This window comes from Erpetoichthys calabaricus, chromosome 1 (genome assembly GCF_900747795.2).
Source record: "Erpetoichthys calabaricus chromosome 1, fErpCal1.3, whole genome shotgun sequence".
In the NCBI taxonomy this organism is placed as follows: domain Eukaryota; kingdom Metazoa; phylum Chordata; class Cladistia; order Polypteriformes; family Polypteridae; genus Erpetoichthys; species Erpetoichthys calabaricus.
This window is the reverse complement of record NC_041394.2, coordinates 317,322,497-317,348,484: the sequence shown is the minus strand read 5'-3', so window position 1 is coordinate 317,348,484 and position 25,988 is coordinate 317,322,497. Positions and strand designations below refer to the sequence as shown.

General features: G+C 35.8%; 1 protein-coding gene across 4 annotated transcripts in view; it reads right to left on the bottom strand.

Annotated features, from left to right (window-relative positions):
- LOC114663896 (uncharacterized) overlaps positions 1–25,988 on the bottom strand; it is a 61,027-nt gene that overhangs the window by 15,915 nt on the left and 19,124 nt on the right. For all 4 annotated transcript variants that reach the window (XM_028817848.2, XM_028817840.2, XM_051929084.1 and 1 more), the window contains 10 exons: positions 22,922–23,050; positions 19,937–19,998; positions 18,239–18,386; positions 16,730–16,802; positions 16,395–16,474; positions 14,028–14,130; positions 12,734–12,819; positions 11,879–11,954; positions 6,378–6,466; positions 864–933 (listed from right to left, as the gene is read on the bottom strand). In XM_028817848.2, the coding sequence (XP_028673681.1) occupies positions 864–933; positions 6,378–6,466; positions 11,879–11,954; positions 12,734–12,819; positions 14,028–14,130; positions 16,395–16,474; positions 16,730–16,802; positions 18,239–18,386; positions 19,937–19,998; positions 22,922–23,050 (916 nt within the window). The remainder of the gene's footprint in view (positions 1–863; positions 934–6,377; positions 6,467–11,878; positions 11,955–12,733; positions 12,820–14,027; positions 14,131–16,394; positions 16,475–16,729; positions 16,803–18,238; positions 18,387–19,936; positions 19,999–22,921; positions 23,051–25,988) is intronic.

The window sequence follows — 25,988 nt, the reverse complement described above, 5'->3', positions numbered from 1 at the left end:
TGCAAGGTGGGGGAAATCGGGCAATTTCTGTTTAACAAAATTTCTAATTTGAAGATAGTAAAAGAAATGTGTAGCTGGGAGGTTAAATTTTGAACGTAATTGTTCAAAAGATGTAAATATGTTGTCTATATAAAGATCTCTGAGCATTTTCATCCCAAAACTGTTTTTAAGCGTTAATTCCATGATTCCGTCCGTGTTTTCCGGATCGCAGAAATCGGGCCCTAAACAAGGTTATGTATTAAGGTTAACCGCCTAGTGAGCAGATCTAAATGACTTTGCTAAGTACTTAACGGCTGAAAATGAATACCTGCGTGTATCATACAGACTGTTGTGGTCATGATATGCAAATATATAAACTGATTTGAAGTCAAGTTTTAGCGGGAGTGGTAATGAATTGGTTTTACTAACTCAACATCACAGAAAATAACATGAGATACATGTGAAACTGATTCGTTTTACAACCCACTTGTATAGCAAAGTTCTTTCTCAATTAACTTATGTCTTCCACACCAACAGTCAGAAAATATTCAGACACATGTTTGTAATGCTTTAAATGCTGCTCCAGCAAAGTGTGCAGAATTAAACATTTTGTTTTATGTTCATTCTTTCTGATGAGCTTTTATGGTCCTGTTTTGTTTTGTGCTTTTCAATAATATTTGCATGATTCAGTTTTTTTTTGTACTGCACTTCATTGAAACTGTATGAAACAGAAACCTTGAAAGTTTTTTTAAAAACATCAGGATGAGATATCCAGACCACACTGCTAACCAAGTGAGGTTGATTGACAGAGTGGTTCTTTCTCATGTGTCAATTGTCTTCTATTTCGCCAGTTTAATCCACTTAAATCTTTCCTGTATTCTTACCATGTACTTCACCATTCCATTCTCACATGTTTCTGGATTCAGGTTATCATAAGTAAACTGTAGTTTTGTGCTGAAATGATACACAGAAAGTGCAATAAAATTACAGTCATGAGCAAGAGGCTAAAATAAAACAATAGAATTGAACTGAAACATTTATTACTATATATCTGGTGTATATATATATATAGATATATCTACTCTATATATATATAAAATCCTAAGCCTAAAAGTGCAACGGTGACGTTTTTATGTCACTTTTTGTCACGCTTTAACTCAGGCTTATTTTAAAACCTACATATATATGTTTGGTATCATTCTTTTCAGAATTTATCAAACTTTAATGTGATGTTGTTATTCCATTTTTAAGTTATAAACTAAAAAATATCAAGAACTCACATCTCGCGAGACGGGACTTTATACCAAAAGATTTAACCACGCCCGGGGCCGAAGTAAAACACAAAGAGTAGGACAGATGCTGTACTGGCTTTTAAATGTTTGAAGCGCTGCATAAGATGCAGATCAGTCGGCACTGCAGCAGTAGCAGTCCAGCAGCTGATCGAACAAAGAGGAGGTAAAAAAAAAAAAAACTGTTTCCCATTGTATCACCGTTTAAAAGGGAGTTTCGGAGGAGCAACCGCATCACCTTGGCATGCGTTCAGCCCCCCTCTTCACAGCGCGAACAAAGCGTACATATATGTGTGTATATATGTATATGTGTGTATATGTGTATGTATATGTATGTGTATATATGTATGTCTGTATGTATATGTGTGTATATATATCTATATATATAAAAATGGAATGGGTGGGTCGTCGGGTGGGCCTTTTTTTCATTCCATCGTTTTTTCGACGTTTTGAAAATGTAGAATGATTATTTGATTTTTTTGTTTTTATTTGATCGTGTCTATGTAGCCGCCGTCGTAATAAAGTATCGCTAAAATCGTCATTTATCGTAATTTATTTTTGACGTATAACGTCGCCGTCGTCGAGGTCAGTGATACCAGTGCAAAAAATCTGCTTACGGTTGAAAGACACGCCCTACTCACTGGACAGTTAAAAACACCAATCAAACTAACGATGACATCAAGTATTACCCAATCAAAAGTAGGAAAGGAGGCATCTTCATAAAATGCGTGTGGGATGATTTGCATGAGACGCTGCTTTAAAAAAAAAATGATAAAAAAAATACGGGATAAATCCCGTCCAGTATTGATTCAAAACGGGACGCGCAATTTCATTCTCAAACGCGGCACGATTCCGTATTTTAAAGGACGGGTGGCAACCCTACAGTGCCAGGTAACCACCCATACAATCACATTGTGATTCAGACTAGGAATGCAATGAATGTAATTACCCCGATCTACATACAAGGCGAAAGTCTTGCAACATTCAAAGATGATGGTTTGGGATAAGTACACCATACAACATAAAAGAGCTTATGAAGCCTTGAACCGAAAAAAGCAACATCTCAGAGATCGTAAAAAAAAAAAATAGGAGCTAATGTCGTTTTACTCGCTGTAGATTTTAGTCAAACATTACCAGTTATTTCACGAGGGAGACCAGCACATCAACTCAACGCGTGTTTAAAATCCATGCTTCTCCCACGCTCGGTTATATGTCGCGTGTTCTCGGGTAGGTGCACCAAAAAATTTATACATTTAAGCATGTAATGGGCAAACAAAAAATGAGGTATACCCGAAGGCACAGCAGTAGTACTTAATGTAACTTTACTTCTTAAAATGTTAATGTTTTACTGTTTAATAATTTATACGCTTCTTATATGTTGTTCAAATTCTTTTATCAAAATACCACTGACAGCGCAATGCACGATAACATCGAGTGAATACACCATACGCATCCGCCCACGGCTGCCCTGCTGTGCGCAGATAGGACTTGATTGTACAATAAAATAAAATAAAGATAAAAAGACAAAAACAATCATCACCCATAAAGCGGATAGTAGACGTGACGTACTATATGTGTACCACATTTCAAGTGTATAGGTGCAACGGTTTGCGAGCTACAGGTCATTTAAAATCCTGGACAGACACACAAATTGCCACGGTAGCAAATTACAGAAGAAGATTTTACTGTTTAATAATTTATATTTATATGAAACGAGCTGTATATACCCGGCGTTGCCCGGGGCAGAAGTAACGTAATCGGTCAAACACTTACATATATACCAAAGTAAACCTAATCGGTCAAACAGTTACATATATAAAAAAACCGAACCTAATCGGACAAACAGCTTCATATATACAGAAGCGAACCTAATCGGACAAACAGCTAATCTATATACATAACCAAACCTAATTGGTCAAACAGTTACATAAATACAAAAGCAAACCTAATCGATGAAACAGCTTCATATATACAGAAGCGAACCTAATTGGTCAAACAGTTATGCATGTGCAGAATAATTTTACAAAGATTATGCGTGTTAACAATCATTAAAAAGAAAAGATTGAGGAACTCTTCTTCTATATGTGATGAAGCTGGATGAAGCTGACTTGACGAAGACGTAGGTGGCATAGATTGGTTTTTCTAAAACAGAAGAAAAAAATGAGTATCTATTATTATTTTAAATTAGAATGAAAATGAGAACCTTGATTAGAGATAGATTATCCGTATTAAAATATGTGCATGAATAAACTTTTGCTAACTCTCTAGCAAAAGTTTATTCATACAAATTGGCATGGGATGGCTTTGTGAAAAAGTAAAAATTAGATAAAAATAAATTGAGAATGCGTACTTCGATTTGACTGAGATTATCTGTAATGATGAAAAAAAAGTTTAGTATGTTTTTTTTTTCCATACGGGAAGGATGTAAAACCTTACATAGGCACCCTTCAGCCCGTACTGAAGGGTAGTGTCAGATTCTTACTGACTAAAAAACACCCTTTTTATTCCACAGCTACCCCAAAAACCACTATTAGGCATTACTTTGGGGTGGCAGTAGTTTAGTTATGAAACAGCTGGGTCCTGAAAAAAATCTTATTAGTGGCTTCATCACATATAGAAGAACAGTTCCTCAATCTTTTCTTTTTAATGATTGTTAACACGCATAATGTTTGTAAAATCATTCTGCACATGCATAACTGTTTGACCAATTAGGTTCGCTTCTGTATATATGAAGCTGTTTGATCGATTAGGTTTGCTTTTGTATTTATGTAACTGTTTCACCAATTAGGTTTGCTTATGTATATAGATTAGCTGTTTGTCCGATTAGGTTCGCTTCTGTATATATGAAGCTGTTTGTCCGATTAGGTTCGGTTTTTTTATATATGTAACTGTTTGACCGATTAGGTTTACTTTGGTATATATGTAAGTGTTTGACCGATTACGTTACTTCTGCCCCGGGCAACGCCGGGTATATACAGCTCGTATATATATATATATATATATATATATATATATATATATATATATATATGTGTATACATGTATGTGTGTATATATATATATATATATATATATATATATATATATATATATATATATATATATATATATATATATATATATATATATATTGTGGTGGGTGGCCAGCTAAATATTCCGGCCCTCACCCCCAGGCCACCAGGTGGAGCTCTCCCAACAGTGTGGACATTCCCCGAATTCCAGCAGGGCCTCATGGACTTTGTAGTTTATATGCACAGCCCTGCTGGATACCATGGGGACCACCAGGAGTCGCTGTGGGGAGGCTGCCGGACTCTTACTTGCCCTATAACCCGGAGGTGCGTCATGATCACATGACAAGAGAAAACGACGTGTTTCCGGGTTGAAGAAAGGAGGTTTTTATCCGACCCGGAAGTGTTCATGATCACATGGACAGAAGGGAGAAACATTTCCGGGTCATGGACTACATAAAGGACTCTGGGAAACCAGTACACTGAGCTGAGCTGGGAGGAAGGTTGGCGAAGTGTCTGGGAGTGTGGAGGATTGATTAGTGTATTGTTTATTGATTTATGAGTATTGTGGAGTGGAGGGTGCTTTGTGCACTGTATTGTTCAAATAAAAGTAGTATTTGGACTTTTACCTGGTGTCTGGAGTCGAGTCAGAGGGTTCAAGAGGACGATAAGGGCCTTAAACTGTCACTATATATATATATATATATATAATATATATATATATATATATATATATATATATATACACAGTATATATATGTGTGTGTGTACTAGAGGGCTCTGGCCCCTGCTTGCTTCGCTCGCCAACCCCCGTACATGCCCTAAGCGCTAGTCATTTCCCGGATCTGCCACTTGCGACGAATCGTGCTGTGCTTTTGGATAAACACGAATTTCAACTCTGACTTTGATATCTCCATCTTTTGAAACTATTATCGCTGACAATTCGTCACATGTTTGTTTATTATATATGCGAGCGTGATCTTTCGGATTCATATAGAAATCCAAGAAAACTTCTTTGTCCGTGTTTTTCAGATAAATTTCGTGTAAAGTAAGATACTTTTGGACATAGGGATTTGTATCCATTATTGGCTGTAGAATTTCTAACACTTCGGATCATTTAACTCTTTCGATTCTATGTTGCATCGCTTCTCCTTGATTATAAATGTAAACGTGACCGAATTGTGTTTTCTTTGAAATTAAACTTGTAGTAGCTTTAATTGTTGCGGGACCACAGATTCTCATAGCGTATGGTCCTGAATCGTGTAAATCTATGTTTTGAGCATTGTATGATGTGAATGTGAACAGATTATTGTACATTCGAATATTTTGCCTGTAGTGTTTATGGATTTCACTTTCACCAAATAACAAATCTTTTATTTCTCGCGGATATGCCTCTTCATTGGGAAGAAACACTACTTTTCCCTGAGGGTAACACAAATTAAATGATCTACAATTCTCCAACTTAAACTTTAAAGCCAACCAATATCTACATACTTCTGTCATATCACCTATGGCCATATATTCGATCTCTTTTCACTGTTCCGTTATTTCACCGAGTAATAATTTCCGTTTGTTAGTGCTAATGCGATCTTTACTATCAGTTTTTTGAGATTTTCGAATTTTAGTACTTTCATAATCTCTAACCTGCTCTGCATGTGTATCGCGCCAATGTTTTTGAACCTCTTTACAGCGTTCTACTTTGTCTTCTACTCTTTGGCTTTTATTTCCACCCCCGCTTGGACCTGTTAGGTTTTCTATTCATCTCCTGGCACAAAGTCTTGTCTCGTGGGACATGAAATTATCTCTCTGAAAAAGTCTCGTCCCAAGATTTTTTTTATATAATACACTATATATATATATATATATATATATATATATATATATATATCTATATATATATATATATATATATATAAAATATAGCTGGCATAAAAAGTATATATTATAGTTAAGTGAAGTTTTCAGGATCAGATATAAATAGAGAGTCAAAGGCAGGACTTGAGCAATCAACCTTTGGATCTAAACTCTAGTGCCTTTGTCACTTGTTTGCACATCAAGACATCAAAGATAACTGTTTACTGAATTAAATCTGCATGCCCACCTGAGCTTTCCAATGAAAGTGGATAAACTGTGCAGCACCATGCATTCTTCCAGTCCAAATGTGCTACTGCAGCAAGTCATCTCATAAACCTAACAATGAAAATAAAAAAAGTATGAAAATAAAACTGTGATGAGGAAAGATTTGCAGGATGTTGATTGGTTGTATTTTACTTTTATTTGTGGCTGGAATTTGCTGGCTTCTTTGCTAAACTGTACATAAATAAAAGACATTCTTTAAAAAGTGCTTCAAAAAGTAGTACACAGATGGAATAAAATAATTTAGTATATCATAATTTTATAATGGCATTTGGCATTTTTTTCCTTATAGTTTTGTAACAATAACATGCTGGAGAACCATTACCATTCTCGGTGAAATTTATTAAAATAGACAGGTGCAACTTGTTATTCTTATGCTGTAGATGTCATTCGAGATAATGATTTGGAGGGAATATTTATGTCACATTTAATTTTATTTGGAGTACTCTGCCTGTGTGGAGTTGGTTCCTGCCTTGTCTACTAAAATAGACAATGTCATATTTAGAAGCTAATAGTTAAGACACTGACTGGTTTATTGTAATATTATTGTAAGGTTATAAAAACAACCCCACCTTTGCTTGAAACCAACAGCCATTACACCAAGCATAAATAAGTTAACATTATACAGCCAGAAATGAATACATTGTAAATCTTGGGGACATATAACAACTGATTTCCTTGTACTGGCTAACTGTTAAATATCACATCTCTTGTAAGATTCTTTGTTAATATGTAAAGATCTTAATTGGAAATGGTCCAATATATATTTCAAACATGTTACAATAAAATAAACATCCTCTAATATTCAATTCCTTCTTGTCCGGCATACTAAATGCAAGTCACTGGGTGATCAAGCTTTTAGTTTTGCAGCTACCAGATTATAGAACTCCCTGTCTCTTTATCTTAGGCAGTCTTTTTCAATTATTTGATTCCCGGGTCCTCCCTGCGTGGAGTTTGCATGTTCTCCCCGTGTCTGCGTGGGTTTCCTCCGGGGGCTCCGGTTTCCTCCCACGGTCCAAAGACATGCAGGTTAGGTGGATTGGCGATTCTAAATTGGCCCTGGTGTGTGCTTGGTGTGTGGGTGTGTTTGTGTGTGTCCTGCGGTGGGTTGGCACCCTGCCCAGGATTGTTTCCTGCCTTGTGCCCTGTGTTGGCTGGGATTGGCTCCAGCAGACCCCCGTGACCCTGTGTTCGGATTCAGCGGGTTGGAAAATGGATGGATGGATGGATGGATGGAAGTTTTAAACAAGGTTTTATGGGCTGAGTTCATTTTGTAATTTTGTAATTTTTATTATTTCTCTATTTTTAATTTTGACTTTTGAATTAAATAAAATGTATTATTTTTGTTGTTATTAAAAATGAGAGACAATGAAAGAACTAAGTGTGCATCTTTTCTAGTACAACACAGTTCACCCTGCCATAATTCCATTGGGATCTCCCAACAAAACCATGTTGACTCTACACTGAAACATTCTTTAGCTTTGTCTAAGATTATTATTTATGTTATGATTAAGCTGTATTGTTGTGCTTATTTTGTTGCCATTGTGGCTTTAAGGTAGCACTGTAACCAGAACAACCTTTTCACTCTGCATTGCCAAGCACAGAGCCAGATTCATTTGTGGAGCTAACACTCCTTGCTGAACACAGGGATAAAAGTAATAATAATAGTTAATAAGATGACCACATTTGTGTGACTAATGACAAGTCTGAATACACCAATAATTGCCATTCTCTTTGCACTGACCTTTGTGCATAAAGTCTTGAGAGTCAGATTGCATATTGAGGCCAAATGATGACACAACACTTCATCTGACTTGACAACACTGGTGTTCTGTCCGAATCTCAGTCACTAGCTCAGCCATCTTTTAAAATGAACTCCTTTTTGGCGACCATCTAAGCAGCTACTAGATAAGTAACTGGGGAATATCGTCGACTCCCACTTAAATAGGATTTAAAATATTTATTCTCCTCAGAGATATTACGAGTGTTCATTTGGCGAATGTCATGAAATGAAATGATACGTCTGTAATGAAGCCCATAATAACTAAAGCAGAACATTACTGCCTAGACAAGGTTTAAAAATAGTTTAATTGCAGACTTTAGTTTCATTGCTGACATCATTATAGGACAGTAAGTAATCCATTTTTGCCACAATGTTCTGAAATGTGATAGTAAAAACGTCAGATAATAGCCTATTTTAGACATCTAAGAAAAAAAAAACATGGAAGGAGCATTTTAATTGTTTCAGAGTTTTCAGGAGGGAAAAAACACTTTAAATGAACATTCAACACCTTTTTATAGCAGGCTGATTACATCATCATTGTATTTAGCTCTGTAAAGCTCATTCATGGTATAGCACTGATAATGTTTTGATGTTTGCATCTATAGATTACATTTCTAACTTATGTTATCAGAGAATAGTTTATAGAGAAAATTACTTTTGAGGAATATAATTGCTTTAATGTTAAATTGTCTGTGATAACAACACTTGCATTTAGAAGCGGTTACCCAATTTTCATGGAACATGGCATATGAAAAGGCGACATAAAAGTAATAAATATTTCCAAAAACAAAGCAAAGAAATAGTTTTTGATGTGGAAATAGGGCCACAAAGCAGCTTTGGACCCATAAAAGTGGCAAATGATGTGTTATGACATATCCCACTAAGCATCCTGCAGCCTCTTCCCCAGGGTGGTCATAGTCCATGTGTGGTGTAGGAAGAACTATAATTGGTACAATTAGAATGTTTTTCTCTTACTCTATAATGTATGTCCCTGTCCATGTTATTACATCAAGAAAACTTTAAGTCCAGTATGAAGCAGAATTCAGGATCATAAAAGCAGTCATTAACCATGTTCTATGCAACATCTTGTGTCCAGACACTTAACAGACTTTGACATCCTTCTTTTGCAGATTGAAGTATCTTAGTTTTATAAATATAAACTACTCACAACTTAATGGCACCAATTATGTCTCTCTACTTTAATAAGGGAGTTTCTCCACTTGTTAGCTTAATATTCACTCCACTAAGAGTATCTTTTTTTTTTTTTTTTTACCTGTTTTAGAAACGCTTCAGGTAATCTCAGTTTCTGCTTCTGGGCATGACTGCTTGTGTAATACTTAAACCGACAACATGCCTATAAATTCTCACTACTTTTAAGCATTTTTGAGCTTTTTTATTTTTAGTAACTACACTTTTAATGCTGTGTTCACATGCTCTTGGACAGATGGTAAATCTGAGCTGACAAAACAAAGCTTCCTGAATTGTACAAGATGTGATGTAACTGCATACCTTTCACCCAAGTCAGTTGTTTAAAATGAATATATAACCTGGTCAACCTGAAATACCATTTTTTGTTGAAATACATTTGGAGCAAAATTATTAGTATGTTTATTTTTCTCTTTATTTCCAGAAAAATGCTTTTTTTGTTTGTTTTAGCACAGTAACAAATTAACAGTGATCTAGCATTTTTCCTAATAGTGTGATCGGAAGCCCACTGAAGTGGGAAGGTGAAATGTCACCACTTGGAGCTCTGAATAGTCCATGAGCATATAAACACAGTAGGCAGTCTTAACCTGTGTGAAAGCCCTTATAAGCCCTGCAACAATGGACAGTACAGTGCTGAAACACCTCAGCAACTATTACATCTTCATCTTTTAAGTTGGATCACCTTAAGAGACGTTTTCTCAGAGGATTATAATTAATGCTGTTGTTTTGGTGCTTCATTCAAAGAACAGTAATGGGTAATTTGTTTTTGGGTTTATATTTATTAATACATGGTTTTACAAAATATTTTAATAATAATTTTATTTAAAGGCACCTTTCATGGCTCACAAGGACACCTAACAAAAGTAAAAGAAAGCAATACAATAAAAACAATTAAAATAACATTATGTAATGTGGAGGATTGCCGGCTTTCCAGTCCGGCCCTCACCCCCAGGCCGCTAGGAGGAGCCCTCCAGACAGCATATTCGTGCCCCGAGTTCCAGCAGGGCCTCATGGACTTTGTAGTGTTGTGACACAGCCCTGCTGGATACCTTGGGGGCCGCCAGGAGTCGCTGTAGGGGGGCTAGTGGGCTCTTGCATGCCCTATAACCCGGGAGTGCGTCATAGTCACGTGACTGGAGGAAGCGACGTGCTCCCGGGATGAAGAAGAGGACGGTTTGCCCTGACCCGGAAGGAAATGGACTTGTGGGTTGTGCTTGGAACCACTTCCGGGTCAGGAGCTATAAAAGGACTAAGGAAAGCCCAGAACACTGAGCTGAGCTGGGAGGTAGGGTGGCGACGTGTCTGGGCGAGAAGGATTGTGTTATTGGAGAATAGTTTATTGTAGTTAATGAGTGTGGTGTGTGGAGTGCTTTGTGCACTGTACAATAGACAAATAAATAGTTATTGTACTTTCACCTGGTCTCAAGAGTGGTACCTGAGGGTTCAAGAGGTGGACAAACACTATATCTGCTACAGTAAATATAATAATAAAAGTGCAAAAACCACACAGTCCAGGAGCAAATTCAGGTAAGTGGGCAAGTCTAAAAATATATGAAAGTTTTAAGGTCTGGATTTGAAATTGGGAAGTGAATCAATGCTGCGGATATCTTGAGGGAGGGAGTTCCAAAGACAAGGAGCCACAAAGCTAAAAGATCTAAAGCCCATGGTAGTTAAATGAGCAGAGGCTGTAACAAGTAGCTTTGAATAAGAAGATCTAAGAGTAAGAGCAGGCGTATACATGTGTAACAGATCCAAGAGGTATTGGGGTGCCAGATTATGAAGAGCTTTGAATGTTAATAGCAAAATCTTGAAATCCATTCAATATTTAACAAGAAGCCAGTGGAGTTCACATAGAACCAGAGTAATATGTTCTGTGGATGTGGTAATAACACGAGCAGCAGAATTCTGAACCACCTGAAGCCTATGCAAAAGCTTGTGAGGAAAACAAACCAGTACAGAATTACATTATCATAATACAAAAATACAAACCAACAATAGTTTTCTTGTTAGTGAACAATGAGCTTTGGATAGTTTTTTTGGACTGCTAAAAATAACAACCAGCAACAACTACATTTTATCAAATATAACAGGTAACAGAAAATATGAAATTACATTTGGAGAAAAGATTTGGTAAAATGAATTGTTTTACTAATGGGATCAATTTAAAAGGAATGTTATCACAATATTATTAGAAAACTAAAATATGCAGTCAAATTACATAAATAGGAATATTAATATGAAATTGTATCACTTACACTTTTTATCACTTACACTACTGTCCTATGTTTTCCTGTTTCTGTGTACATTTACCTTCAAACATGTCATTTGTAATACTACAAAATTCTCCTGTTCCTGGGGTTAAGATGTCTTCTAACAGAACTCAATCAATGCTCTTCTAGTCACAATACTTACACTCATCCTACTAGGTCAGTCAACATAAGTTAACATGATTTTAGAATTGAATTATTTTTCTGTACCTTCTTTATAAATAATAGCTGGCTTGTCGTCAATTTGGTCGAGAAGCTACTCTGAAGAATGTGGAATGGAATTTTCCTACAAAACAGAAAGATTGCCAAACATTTAAATGGCCCTGATACAAAATTCATTCTTCTTTCTCCAGCATCTCATTTCATTAAACAAGCAATTTATATACAGTAAATAAAAGTAGCAAATATGGTTATCTGTTGGTCCTGCCAAAACCTAAATATTCACTGAAAACAGCTGGCAAGTATCCTTGATGAACAAAATTGGTTTACATAACAGAAGACTAGTAGAGACTCCAAAAATTAGCATACTGTATGTTAAGAATGTTAAAGAAATAACATATCAGTCTCATTTTCTTCTGTTTATGTAGTGCTTATCCATTTTCTAAATCTGTTTTTTCAGTATTAGGGCCTGGTGCTTCAACCTATCCTTGCAGTGTCATTGCAACAATTTACAGTTAACATTTAATATGTCACACAGGAATCAATGTCCAATGAAATATACTATGGGTATATGTGTTTACTGAATCATTATCTGATTATCTATAGTCTTCTACCCATCTCTAGTCATGTTCTTCTAAAAATAGAATAAAGTTAACTGAAGAAAAGCCAGTAAGACTACAACATGAGTCTGCGTACTTCAAGCCAGGAACTCACATCTACATCCAAACTATAGTCTCTAATAATGATTAATGGGATTTAGAAGGCACTGTGTGTTTCAGAAAAACTAGTGAGCATACAATGGCTGAAGCAGGAACCTGGAATACTTCAAAAGCAGCAAGACTTTTTACATTACAATATCTGTGGATGGGTCTAAATGGCTAACATAATAGCTCTTGGGATTCTTACCCAAAGTTCTTCCCCCACAAATGACGAAACTTCATTTCCAAGTGGAGTTGTTCTTTATAAGATAGTTCTTTACTCATCTGGGGACACTGCCAAAACCAAGTGAATGAATTATTACTAACTGGGGTACCATAAAGAGATGCTCTGTCTATCATGACACATACTATATGTTTCTTTAAAAAAAGCATGAATAAGGAAAGATGCAAATGGGTCAAAAATATTAGCTAAAAATTAACATTGATTAAACAAAAACACAATGCATACATCCATGGATTGGTATGTCCAGTAATGCATGCTGAAATGTCTTAAATGTCCAGATTCTACAGTTTTCATTTTTGGGGGAAAATAAGAAACTTTATAATAAGGCTTAACTAACTGTATTTATTTTACTTGGAGTATACATAAATGATATATAATAATAATTAGTTTGATTCAGTTTATTTGTATAATCTTTGCCTTCCATAGATGCCTAATTCTAGCTGGCAAATAATTACATCTAAAAATTAGTAAATTTAAATATGATATAATGTATCATTTCATTAAATGTTTCAATAATTTTATTTATTAATATTATCAGGAATGTCACTGTGCAGTTTGCATATTCTTCTGATGTCTATGGTGGGTTTCCTCTGGGTGCTCCTGTTTTCACTTCACATTCCAGAGGTGTGTGCTAGGTTGATTATCAACTCTGAACTTGTTTGCTACAATAAACTGTTGCCCTGCCCATGTTATTGTCCTACTCTGAGCCCATTATTGACAACATTCTCCATGCAAGTCCATGAATTTGATTAAGTAGGTTCAGAAAACCTATGGGTGTGTTCCTCCCACATCACAAAGATATGCAGGATTGTATTTGCTGGTGACTCTGTGTAACATTGGCTTTATTAGTGAGTGTGTCCAGCAGCACACTGGTACCATCTCTGGGGATGGCTCCTACTTCCACATGATACGAGTCCTGCTGGGAGATAGGTGTTAGGTCATTTAAATTTTGCAGATGTACTTCAGTAAAATCTACTGAGTTTCTAAAAAAATGCCACAACTATAAAATGTATGTGCCCTATAAAATATTTACAGAAAAGATACCAAAAAGATCTACACAAAAAAGTACACAGTCATTAAACAAAAGAGTGTAACAGAACAGGTTATAGAAAAATTGTTTCTCATTAAAAGCATAAATTGTAATTTTTTTAATGTTGATGTCATAACTTCTTTTTTGGTTTTAAGTGCATCACCATCACTATTAAAACATTCTAAATCTGAAATCTTCATTGAATCCTGTTTTATTAGATTCACATACCAACACTGGCTCATTTAAGGTTTGTAGACTTAGGTCGGCTTCTGTCTCCAGCTGAAGATCCTCTGAAGGATGACTACTTTCTGGCAGCTTGACTGCAGATGCACTGCAAACAAGTAGATTAATTACATTTGTGCCTTAGGTCAATAACTCAGCCTGTTGTAGCCTTTTTTTGATTTTAAACGCTTAAAGCTTATAGTGCCTAAGTATCAAAGAACAATGGAATTTAGTAGGACAATAATTCTGAGCCCTTTGCACACGCCTTCAGTTTATTCAGTCTGCATAAACTATACTAAATAAAGCTCAATTGATTGTCTTACAATATACATTGTCATGGTTTGCCATACCCCATCCAACAAGACTGCCTAATGCCATTCTATTTTCCAGATGGTGTTTAGTAATAATAATAATAATAATTCTTTATGTTTGTATAGCACTTACTGTATCTCATTGGTCAAAATGCTTAATCTCAGCAATGTTTCTCTAGAAGGGTGAATCACAATCAAACGTGTATTGCATAATGTTGTGAATGTTGACTGTATTGGAAGCAATTAGCTCAGTCTATAGAAGCAGACTGGAATATAGTGTTACTGGGAAAAAGTCTTGAAACACTACAGGAATCTTTAGACTTGGCCACCCATTCATTTTCTAATCCCTGTTATCCAGTTTAGGGTGGCATGGATGCAATTCACATCCTGGTACTTAGTGTGCAGGGCTGGAGCGAACTCAGCACGGAGAGCTAACCCATTGAAGGGCACACTCGTGTACATCCCAGTACTTAAATGACTGGCAGTACAGAGTCTCCAATTAAGTTAAAATGTAGGACTAGGGTTTGATCCCAGGGGTCTCACCATGTGAGATAGCAACACTAGCCACTACATCAACCTTGAAATACTGTAAATAACTGGACTCTGTAGAATGGCAGGTGGTAAGAAAGGAAGTATGGTGGTGTTGTTTTACCACATATTTCTCATCTGTTATATGTGTTACCGGCAATGTATGAATCACGGGCATTGTATAGAATACCTAGGCAATATATAGAATTCATGGAGTTTTTAGGCAAAGTATGAAATATCCAAATTATTTTAATATTATATATACTTTCCCTAGGCATTGTATGTAATACCTAGACATTATATAGAATGACATATACTATTTAGGCAAAGTATTAAAAGAGAGTTAATGAAAAGGCTTTTATTGAAAAGACATATATGAAAAAGAAAGAAATACAAAATAAAGTATAGGACTTTCTTATTGAGGAAAACAAGAGAAAATAAAATATGAACCTACTTGTTGCAACAAGGAAAGAAAAAAAAATATTTTAAATTGCACTTAATTGTCTTTCGCACAAAAAAGTAAAACTTGAAAAGAGAGTCATGAAAAGGCCTTCATTAAAAATTACATAAATGAAAAAAGAAAATATCAAATAAAATACAGAACTTTCTTACTGAAAAAAATAAGAGAAAAAAATCAACCTATTTGTTGCAACAAGGAAGGCTTAAATGGCATTTTGAATTGCACTTCATTGCTTTTTTGCATTAGCGGGAGTATTTTATACTTTGCCGTTTTGTCTTTTGGCATCACATAGAATGCCTAGGAAATATGTGAAATATTAATCGTTTCATACTCTGATGTCCAATTTTCGGCATTCTATATATTGCCTAGGCATTCTATACAATGCCTGCTTTTCATACATTGCCGGTAACATGCATATCAAAATAAATGTCTTGATGATAAACAGGCTATTCAGCTTGCTCATCGAGTCCTATTTATCAAACTTTTAAAGTTATTGTCAAGAAAACTAGTTTCCAAAATATTTCTATCACATTATTATATGTACTTTGTGAAAAAATATATCTCAAAGTTTGTGCAAGTTTACTCATAAACTCATTTTAAATAGCAGTTGACATCCACCAAAAAGCTCTTTTCACAATTTTAAATATGTCCATTGAGTTGCTCACTTAACTTTTCATTTGATTAAAATGAAAATTTTTAGTCTTTTCTCAAATGTTCCATAAGTTCTCTAGCAACATTTCTTTTGATTTTCTCGAGCACACTTATTAGGACAACTTAGCTATTACAGTACCTAACCAAATAAATATCAAACAATGATTGGTCCCCTTCACAAGTTCTTATGTTATGACATTTTAAAATGGAGACCGAAACTGCATGTAGTATTCCAGATGTGCTCTCACTAGAGTATAATGGACTACGTAATGTGCACTTGTGTATATAGTTAGTTCTGTTTTGCTTTATGAGTAGAAAATATTCCGTAAGAATTTTCGGGTGGGGGGGTGGCTTTTATTTATATGCAGTTATGACACTGAGTTTGCATACACTGCAGTGTTACTCATATAACCAATATCTTACCACATATTCTGTTGTAAAGTGGCATCACAAAGATTAATTTCTGTTTCTTTATCTGAGTTTGGCAGCTGATGTCCTGGGGTCTAGATGAACAGAGAGGAGATATATTAACTATTTATTACTTCTCAAAAAAGAAAGCAACATAAATCCAACTGAAATTTAAATGACTGGATAATGTGGCAGTCTGTGCCACTAAATTCTCCATGATGCCACCCCACACTCAGGGCTATATATTACCTCCTTACTGCAAATACTAAACCTGGTATATATTTACAAACGATTGACTTTCAAGTTCTGTAACAAAGCAAGAGCTCAGTCTCAATTTATGACAAACTCACATGTAATCTCGAGTGGCAGGACAAACCAGGATTATCATTCAAAACATCAGACTTCTCAGAGGAACTTTGGTGGCTGCATTAAATAAACAATTTGAGTTGAGTGAGTTTGTGCTGCTTTGCCTATGTTTTCATTTTTTTAACGTTATTGTTTTAATTTATAATCTAGTTTTTCCAGTTCTGGTTATTATTAGGTTTAATTTAGTTTGTTTTGTACGGTACAAGTGCACAAGTATAAAACTATAATGTACTGACAGAAATAATTACATCATGTTATTTAGAGTTAGTTTGATTACACCAAGTAATTTCAAATTCATTAACATATACAAATGATAATTTAATTCCACTAACAATACAATTCAGATATGGCTAGGTAACAGTGGAAGAGAAGAATTCCAAGCAACAGCATTTCTGGAGAAAAACCTCTGGGCATGCCACAGTCAATTAAAAAAAAAAACAATATCAGTGTCAGGCTAAATCACAGTTTGGATTCCTAAACCATGTCTAGTGTCACATTTCTCATTTGGAGTAAATGATTGGCAGTGTAACAATGGAAGTAAGTGCCAAAGCAGGATACCAAGGAGAGAAACCCAAGAAGCTAGCAGTTTTTCACAAGAGACCTTTGGCCAATAAACTCTTTGGGATTACATTAAACTTTTGTTTTTTCTTGTGTTTGTACTGTTTACTGTTTTAATTTTTAATTAATGCTGGTTGATTAAACCTTTTTCTAAATATAGCTTTAAAATTTGATTTAATTATTTTTAATTTTAATTAATTTTATTTTTGAGTTAATTTTTCATAGGCCTAAGTGTGTCCAATTCTAAAGTTATGTTTTCCTTAAATTTTAATATACAGAAATTACCTAGGAAAAACATGGGAGTCTAAAAGGCTTGCGATTCCATAGTTTTATCGCTATTATTTTTCTAGATAAGAGTTTGACATCGCTGCAGCAAATGCAGGTGGTTGATAACAACTGCTGAAAAATGAAGTATCTGTAATTAAGTATCTGGCTACAGCAATGACAGCTGAGATCCGAAAGTAAGGTATAGAACCTAAAAATAGTTAACAAGTTTATTTCAACAGACAGGTATCATGACGAAACAAGCACAATACTGGCAATACATCAACAGTAATCAGAGGAACAAGAAAAGGTTCAAAATCCCAGAATATCAAAGTAGATCTTTAAATGACTCAACAAAGACAAAAGGCACGACTGAGCACTCAGACAATGACAAGCTCTGCTTAAACAGGTGACTGCCCTCCTTCCAATAATATAGGTGTATAGTCAATTTAATAGGCACCTAGGTGGCATACAGAACATGGTAGATGGTAGGGCACTGCCCCTAACCAAGTGTAAAACTTTGTTATTCAGAAATTCTAGTTACATTTTAGGGATATTGTGGCAGGCACTGAATCAAGGATCACTGAATGGAATAAAATTGCAACAGGTCCTCTACTTTGGTCTTAGACATGACCGTCCCAAATATAGATACCCTGACCTGTAGTACATACTGTGTTTTAGTACTGCGTAGAGCACTTATCTTAAGGGCTTGATATGGCAATTTATCTTCACTTCTTTTTGCATTGGAGTAAATTAGCAGATATTTCTTCACCAGCAGGGTCTGCCTCTGCATTTCAGTGTCACTTATCTGCTGCTGGCCTAACATATAAATATCAAGAAGAATTAGTTACATATATACATACACAATTCTTCAAAGTGAGTGAAGTCATTCATTTTATTGTAAATAACAATATAAGCAGTTTGATATATGAGAGAAGATCATTCCGTCCATCAAGCCTGTATGGTCAGTTAATAGCCAAGTTGTAGATAATACAACAGATACCAGCAACCACAAAACTAGTGATCAGTTTTGTTCCTTCAGCATATGGAAGAACTATGTGACTTATTACAGAGGTCAGGGAGGTAAGGACTGATTATAAACAAATGTATATTGTATTCACAAAAGCTAAGTCTCATTTCTGATTATAAATCTGACAAGGAAAGGAATGGACATTTAGTCAATAATTCATTTTCTGAAACCTAATTTTCCAATACAAGGTTGTGGGCTGAAGTTAATGGAAGCCCACAACAGCAAAGGGTACAAGGCAGGAATTATTCTTGGATGTGGCACCAGTCTACCGCAGGTCATTACTTACTCACCCATGCAGACCTAGTTTATAGTTTAACTGTACATCTTTAGGATGTGGAAGAAAACTGAGGATATATTCATGTGAGGATTGTTAAATTGTGGAAACGCCACATAGGTAAATCCAAGGTCATAATTTCTGCTCAGAATGTGAGAGATACCAGTGCTAACCACTGACCCACTGTAATGCCCAGGATGTTTCAAATGCATAAATCTTACTTATAATCACAGCAATTAACATTATCAATTGTGAACGTAACCTACAAAAACATCTGATGGAAGGATAACAAGATGTTTATACATGGAGGAACTTCACAGCTTCTAATGGTTTAAAGTTAACATTTACAGTAAGCTTATTTATATAGCATATATTTTCAAACTTGCTAAATCCAACTTGTTTTTAGCAATGCTGGGTAAAAGGCCAGAATCAGCCCTATGCGGTGTATCAGTCCACCGCAGGGCCCACTGATGCACATTCTTACTCAGAACAACAAAAAAGAAAAATACATATGAATACATATACAGTATATGAATATTGTGTTCTGTTTTTTCAATCTGAATTTGAGTTATTGATTTGGTGCACATTAGAATAGATTTCTTAGTTTTGATTATTGTTTTGTTCATTGAATACATTTTTATCTCCTGATCCATCTTTCGCTCTATTCACCTCACTAGGGAAGTACAATTTATTATTAAAATGTTACACCATTACTTTGTAAACATTGTAAGTCTAAAATATGCTGTCTTTAATCTAAAGAGGTAAAAATTATTAACCACATCCTGAATAATCTAATAACATGCAAGCTACACCACTGTTCATCAAATGGCTCCTACAAGTCATAATACCTGGATTGTTTTGTCTTTAAATTAACATGACTAGTCTTTAGCAGACTGAATATGAAGCTTTAAGGACTAAGATTAGTTCAGTTCTCAGCACTGACTCACTGAGATAGCCAACTGTCTAAATATGCAAACCATTGTAGCGCACAGTAAGCTGTAAAACAACTTTGAAAAGTGCTTGTTATGGGAACTGACTGTAAAATTAATTTTATTTTCTTTTTACCTTGTGCATAATGCTCCTGATGTCCAGCAGGCTGGCATGAACATAATTTGTTAGTAAAGTGCCTAAAAAAGAAATAACACCTTTGGTATAATACATTGCTTTTTTGAGTCCTGTTGGAAAAAATATAGTGCCACTCCATTAAGTTTAATCTGTCAGTATCACTTAAAGAATATCCCAATCTGCTGGTTCCTGCTTTTTTCAAATGAATGTCTGTATGAAATTGAACAGTAGAGGAAGGCCTGGCTGTCCCCAGTTTTAACAGGCACAAACATGTTCACTTTTAGCAAATCAGTACAACTATTTAATACCCACTCAGCCTTTGCTATGCACACCATTTAAATGTGAGACATAGAAAATATTCCTGCCTTGCGCCCTGTGTTGGCTGGGATTGGCTCCAGCAGACCCCCGTGACCCTGTAGTTAGGATTCAACAGGTTGGAAAATGGATGGATGGATAGATGGATGGACATAGAAAATATATTGAATCAAATGAAACACAAGCACAAGAGTGGAACAACCACTGGAAAAAATGACTTGCAACAATCAGAAATGCAGAAATTAAACACAGCTTTTTATAAACACAAACTAACCCCACCCCCTTCTACATTTTGAGGTTTAAGTTGTTTCATTTATACTGCATTGGAAGGAAGTGCTTACTAATGCAGCTGGCCACCCGTCCATTTTTCACTCAAAACAAAGTTCCAGAAGAATAATGAGCTTGTTTCAGTAGAAATGGGATACAGAGGGAAGGAATGCCACAAAACTTTTCTATCACACACAAATTAAACCAAGCATTTTAAGCTACTTACAGCACACTAATAGCAAGCTAGCAGTTAAATAAAGAATTCATAAGAAATAACAAAATATTGAGGCTGTAATAAAGCCTGAAAATTTGAACACCCAATGACAGTAAAAACTCATATCCACATCAGCAATGTCAGCATTAGTACAGAAGGGGTAACAAAATCACTCATAAAACAATTAAAACTGGCACAGCTGAGATAATAGGCATGTGATAACTGATATAAACAATATTGGCAGGCCTAGTAAGAGAGTTTAACTAAGTAGAAGCCACAAAGGTGAGTAAGTGTGGACAGCATAGCAACTTGATGTGAAACAGTACTTTAACACTATTTATTAGACTTGCTTCAAATTAATCCCACCTGTACTTTGGATGCTCTCAATTTTTTATGAAGTTAATGGCACTGCTGTTAGCATTTCTACCTCACAGCTTAAGGATATGGGGTTTGATTCCCAGCGTGGTTACTGTCTTTGTAGACTTTGCGCTGTCTCCTCATTCACATTACTTGAATTAAAATCTGTTGTCTTTGAAAACTTGAGCCACAACAAGCCAATCTGGGCTATGTTTTTTAACTACATGATATTGTAAATTGCTGTTAAAAAGCATGTGCTTAACATAGTCTACTAATACATTTAATTACATTCTATTATCAGTGTTATTTTTTAATATGACTCACAGCTGCAAAAATATGTCATGTCATTTTCTAACCTGTTTAAACCAGACCAGGGGTTGTGGTGGTGCAGCTGTGGCTGGGGCTGGAGACTATCCCAGCTAGCATAGGATGCAAGACAGGAACAAACCCTGGATAGGGAGCGCACACACACACACAACAAGTACACGCTAATACCAATTTAGTGTTGCCAATTCATGTTCTAGAAACAATAAATCAAAATATGAGATCTAACTCTTTGATGAAATAACTAGAACAATTTAAAATGCTCAGACTTTAATATCAGTTAACTATAAAAGTGAAGGCATCTGAATTGTATGCCATGCATACATCTTATAAATTGTTAATAAATTCTCTTTTTCTTTCACTTTTGGTCTGTTGTGTCAACTCAATAGTGTCCTTACAGTCCAAAAAAGTTAACTCTAAAGACCTAACTACAAAACTAAAAACATGAGCTTACCTTCCAAGATGGTCAGTTCAAATCTCTATGGCAATAATGGAAAATAATTAGGTATAACTCCAAAAAATTAGTTTTTCTGTTGTGGTCTACTGTTGATTTTTTTTTTGTTCTTTATTTCGCCTTATACAATTTCTTGTATTAGGAATTTGTTAGTTTTCGCATACCCCTTGGGGTCAGAGCGCAGGGTCAGCCATTGTACAGCGCCCCTGGAGCAATTGAAGGTTAAGGGCCTTGCTCAAGGGCCCAGCAGAGTAGGATTTCTTTTTGGCATTGACAGGGATTCAAACCGGCAACCTTCAGGATACCAGCGCAAATCCTCAGCCTCAGAGCCACCACTCCGCCCTTAAATTAGATGGTGTCTCCGCCCTTGATAACGCACTCATGAATGACAATGACACAGGGTCTATCTCCAGTTTGTAAGTGTAACGTCATTGGACACAGATTAGCAATCTATATACTGTATGTGTATATATACAGGGCATACTGTATATACAGTATCAACTGCTCAAAAAAATTAAAAGAACACTTTGAAAACACATCAGATCTCAATGGGGAAAAAAAATCATGCTGGGTATGTATACTGATATGGACTGAGTAATGTGTTAGGAACGAAAGGATGCCACATCATTTGACGGAAATGAAAATGATCAGCCTACAAAGGGTTGAATTCACCTGTGCAATCTCTGTCGGGTCCAAGTATCGCCTCAAGCTACCAGTAGTGACACCGACCATAGCCAAATGCACAACTAGTGAAAAAATAGTCAGAAAAGATAAGGAGGGAAAAATCTCAGTGGCCTCCACCTGTTAAACCATTCTTGTTTTGGGGGTCATCTCATTGTTGCACCCCTAGTGCACCTGTTGTTACTTTCATTAACACCAAAGCAGCTGAAACTGATTAACAACCCCCTATGCTACGTAACTGACCAGATCAATATCCCAGAAGTTTCATTGACTTGATGCTATACTCTGATTAAATGTGTTCCTTTAATTTTTTTCAGCAGTTTATTTATATACACATGAGAGTGAGAAAGAGAGAGAAAAAATATTGCCTTACCAATGTATTTTTAGTGATCTCTCATTTTTGACCAATGGAAGACCCCTGTTATCATCCATATTCCAGACATACTTTTTCACTGTTATAGTTTTCTCCAGGTTGGTGTCTACCTTAGTAGAAGACATCCTCCTTTGGCATTAATAAAGAACAAAAAAATAATAATTATTGACAAAAAATATTTTGTAGATTCAGTCTCCCTTTTATGAAAAACATGGAAAAGGAAAGAAGCAGGAGGCCTCAGTTTCATAAGATTTTAATCTATACGCACAATGCAATGATAAAACAAGTATTCCATATACAGATGAGCATTATATTCAAAGTATAATGACAGCATTCTGAATGCAAATGTTGTTAAGAGCCGTTGATCCTGATATCCATCCATCCATTTTCCAACCCGCTGAATCCGAACACAGGGTCACGGGGAGTCTGCTGGAGCCAATACCTGCCAACACAGGGCGCAAGGCAGGAACCAATCCCAGGCAGGGCGCCAACCCACCGCAGGACACACACACCAAGCACACACTAGGGCCAATTTGGAACTGCCAATCCACCTAACCTGCATGTCTTTGGACTGTGGGAGGAAACCGGAGCACCCGGAGGAAACCCACGCAGTCACGGGGAGAACATGCAAACTCCACACAGGGAGGACCCGGGAAGCGAACCCAGGTCTACTTACTGCAAGGCAGCAGCGCTACCACTGCGCCACCGTGCTGCCCCTGATCCTGATATATCAGGTTTTAGATTAATTTGCCAGTGGAAATTGTTAAACATGTTACTTTTAGGATGGACATTTTGTATTATTAGCTTTTCTAATTACAGATTAAACTGCTGCTTTCATAATCTCATTAGATGTATTTTCGGTATTAGTGTTATTTTTATTTTAGGTGTTACAGAGGTGTCTTTTCTTCAATAATGTTTAGTATTATCTGTTTACCCATGCATTGAGATTATTGTATTTTTGTTTGTAACTGTTGATATAAAGTTTTTTTGCATCTTTTAACTCTCACTCTATTGTTCTGCAAGTGTCCCTACACAGTAGAATGTTAGCTCTTTTTATTTCCCTGAGAGTTTTCCAGATTTGCTATTTGAAATAAAACCCAAAACATTATTTCAGTATTTTAGTATTAACACAACAGTCAAAGGAGTACAATGAGTTTGCCAAAACAGCAAATGTCAGATGCATGCAAATAAATTAATAGAATGGACGAGGAGATAAATTACTTAAAAGGTAGAAAACAAATACATTCTTTAAGGACTAGCCAGGGGTCAAAGGGTGCCAGAAGTGTGTTATAAATTAATGCTAAAAAACAAAGTAAAGAGAATCAAACTCTCTTTAATACTTGTCACTAAATAAACTGCTAAATGCATTTTAATCCAAAACTTAAATATTGCCTGATTGTAGCAGTGCTGGCATCACAGCCCCCATGAACAGGAGCAGCAGGCATAAATAAACGATTCAAAATAGTGGCTCCTATCAGAAATTGCAACAAAATGATGTCACAAAGACAACACATTCACATTATTTTTAAATGAAAATTAAAAATATACTAATACATTAAATAAAACCCATATCAAACAAATCATATACAAGTATATAAAACCCTGAATGATTCCATCCATTCACTATCTTTTTCTGGGTTGCAGGAAGCCAGGACCTTTCTCTGCTTCAGTATGTGTGAAGCAGGAACTAGCCCTCAATGTTGTACTTCTAAATCACATTGCACTCTCATGAGTACACCAACACTCACTTATAGTATCACATAACATGCTCTGTGGAAGGAAATTGGAGTCCACGGAGGGAAATCCACACTGACATGACGAAAATGTACACACACCACAAAGACCATGAATGGATGTGGGATTTGAAGCTAGGATGGAGGATCTACTAGGCTGCCCACAAACATACTTAGAACACTTAGTGATGCAAATTAACCTAACAAGCATGTCTTTGTAATGTGGAAAAATAACCAGGGTAACTGAAGGAATACCCATGCAGATATGGCGCGAACAGTATTATGAACAACAAAGAGGAAATAAAGTACACCAAATGTTTCAAAATTTTGAGTAGATTGAGAATTTTAAATAATTTTCAAATGGACTTATGATATTATTAAAGGAGTGGCAGAGATGTTTTGAGGTTAAATGAAAGTATAATCAGACGTAACCTAGATTGTTACACTAAATAGTCAGGGATTAATTATTGAGGATCAAAAGATTCAATACATTGTAGTAACTTAACTAAACCAGAATTAAATGTCTGCTCAAGAACTATTTCTTCTCTAAGTCAGTCCTATATTTAAAAACAAAGTTTGGACAGTAATTTATCCACATGGCTATCCTTCATAACATGTCCGTCATGATGTCACAGGTTACAGGGCATGTACAATTTGTGCCAAGTAACTGCTGAGCATCCATAGCAAATGCACACCGAAAATGGTGGAGACCATGAACGGCACAAACACAACAGAGTCACAGTCATAACTACAAAGTCATGAGGAAACAGTTAAACAAAAATACAAAATTATTAATGTGTTCTTCACAATATAAAGAACTTTAAGGTCACACTAAACAGGACTAAAGACAATTTTATATCCAGGTATAGACAGTAACTGTTCTAGTTAAAGTAAATTCTGAAGGACCAGACACTAGCTAATGTACCATTATGCATGAAATGAGAATGTGCTGACTCTTCAAATTACCAGCCAGTTTGCTTAAGAAACAGTCAGTACTGGTTTAGACAGTGGAAGTTTTATTAACATGCTCCAGTTACTGACAGCAATACTCCTTGCCAGGCCACAGCTTAAAATAAAATTATGTTAAAAGGTTTTGGTTTAAGTGAAATTGCATTAGCTTCTGAGGGTAAGTGAAAACACATCTCTCTCTAAATATAAATGAATCCACTCCTAGACATAACACTGAAGCTGGTACTCAGTCCTGAGCATAAGAAATATCTACTTGTAGTCATAAGAGCAGATGACACAGCCTTCAATCCTGAGTTTAAGTAATATTCTGTTTTGTCCAGGGTTTGGCTAAAACCACATTTGTACTCAGTGTAAGTAAAACTGAA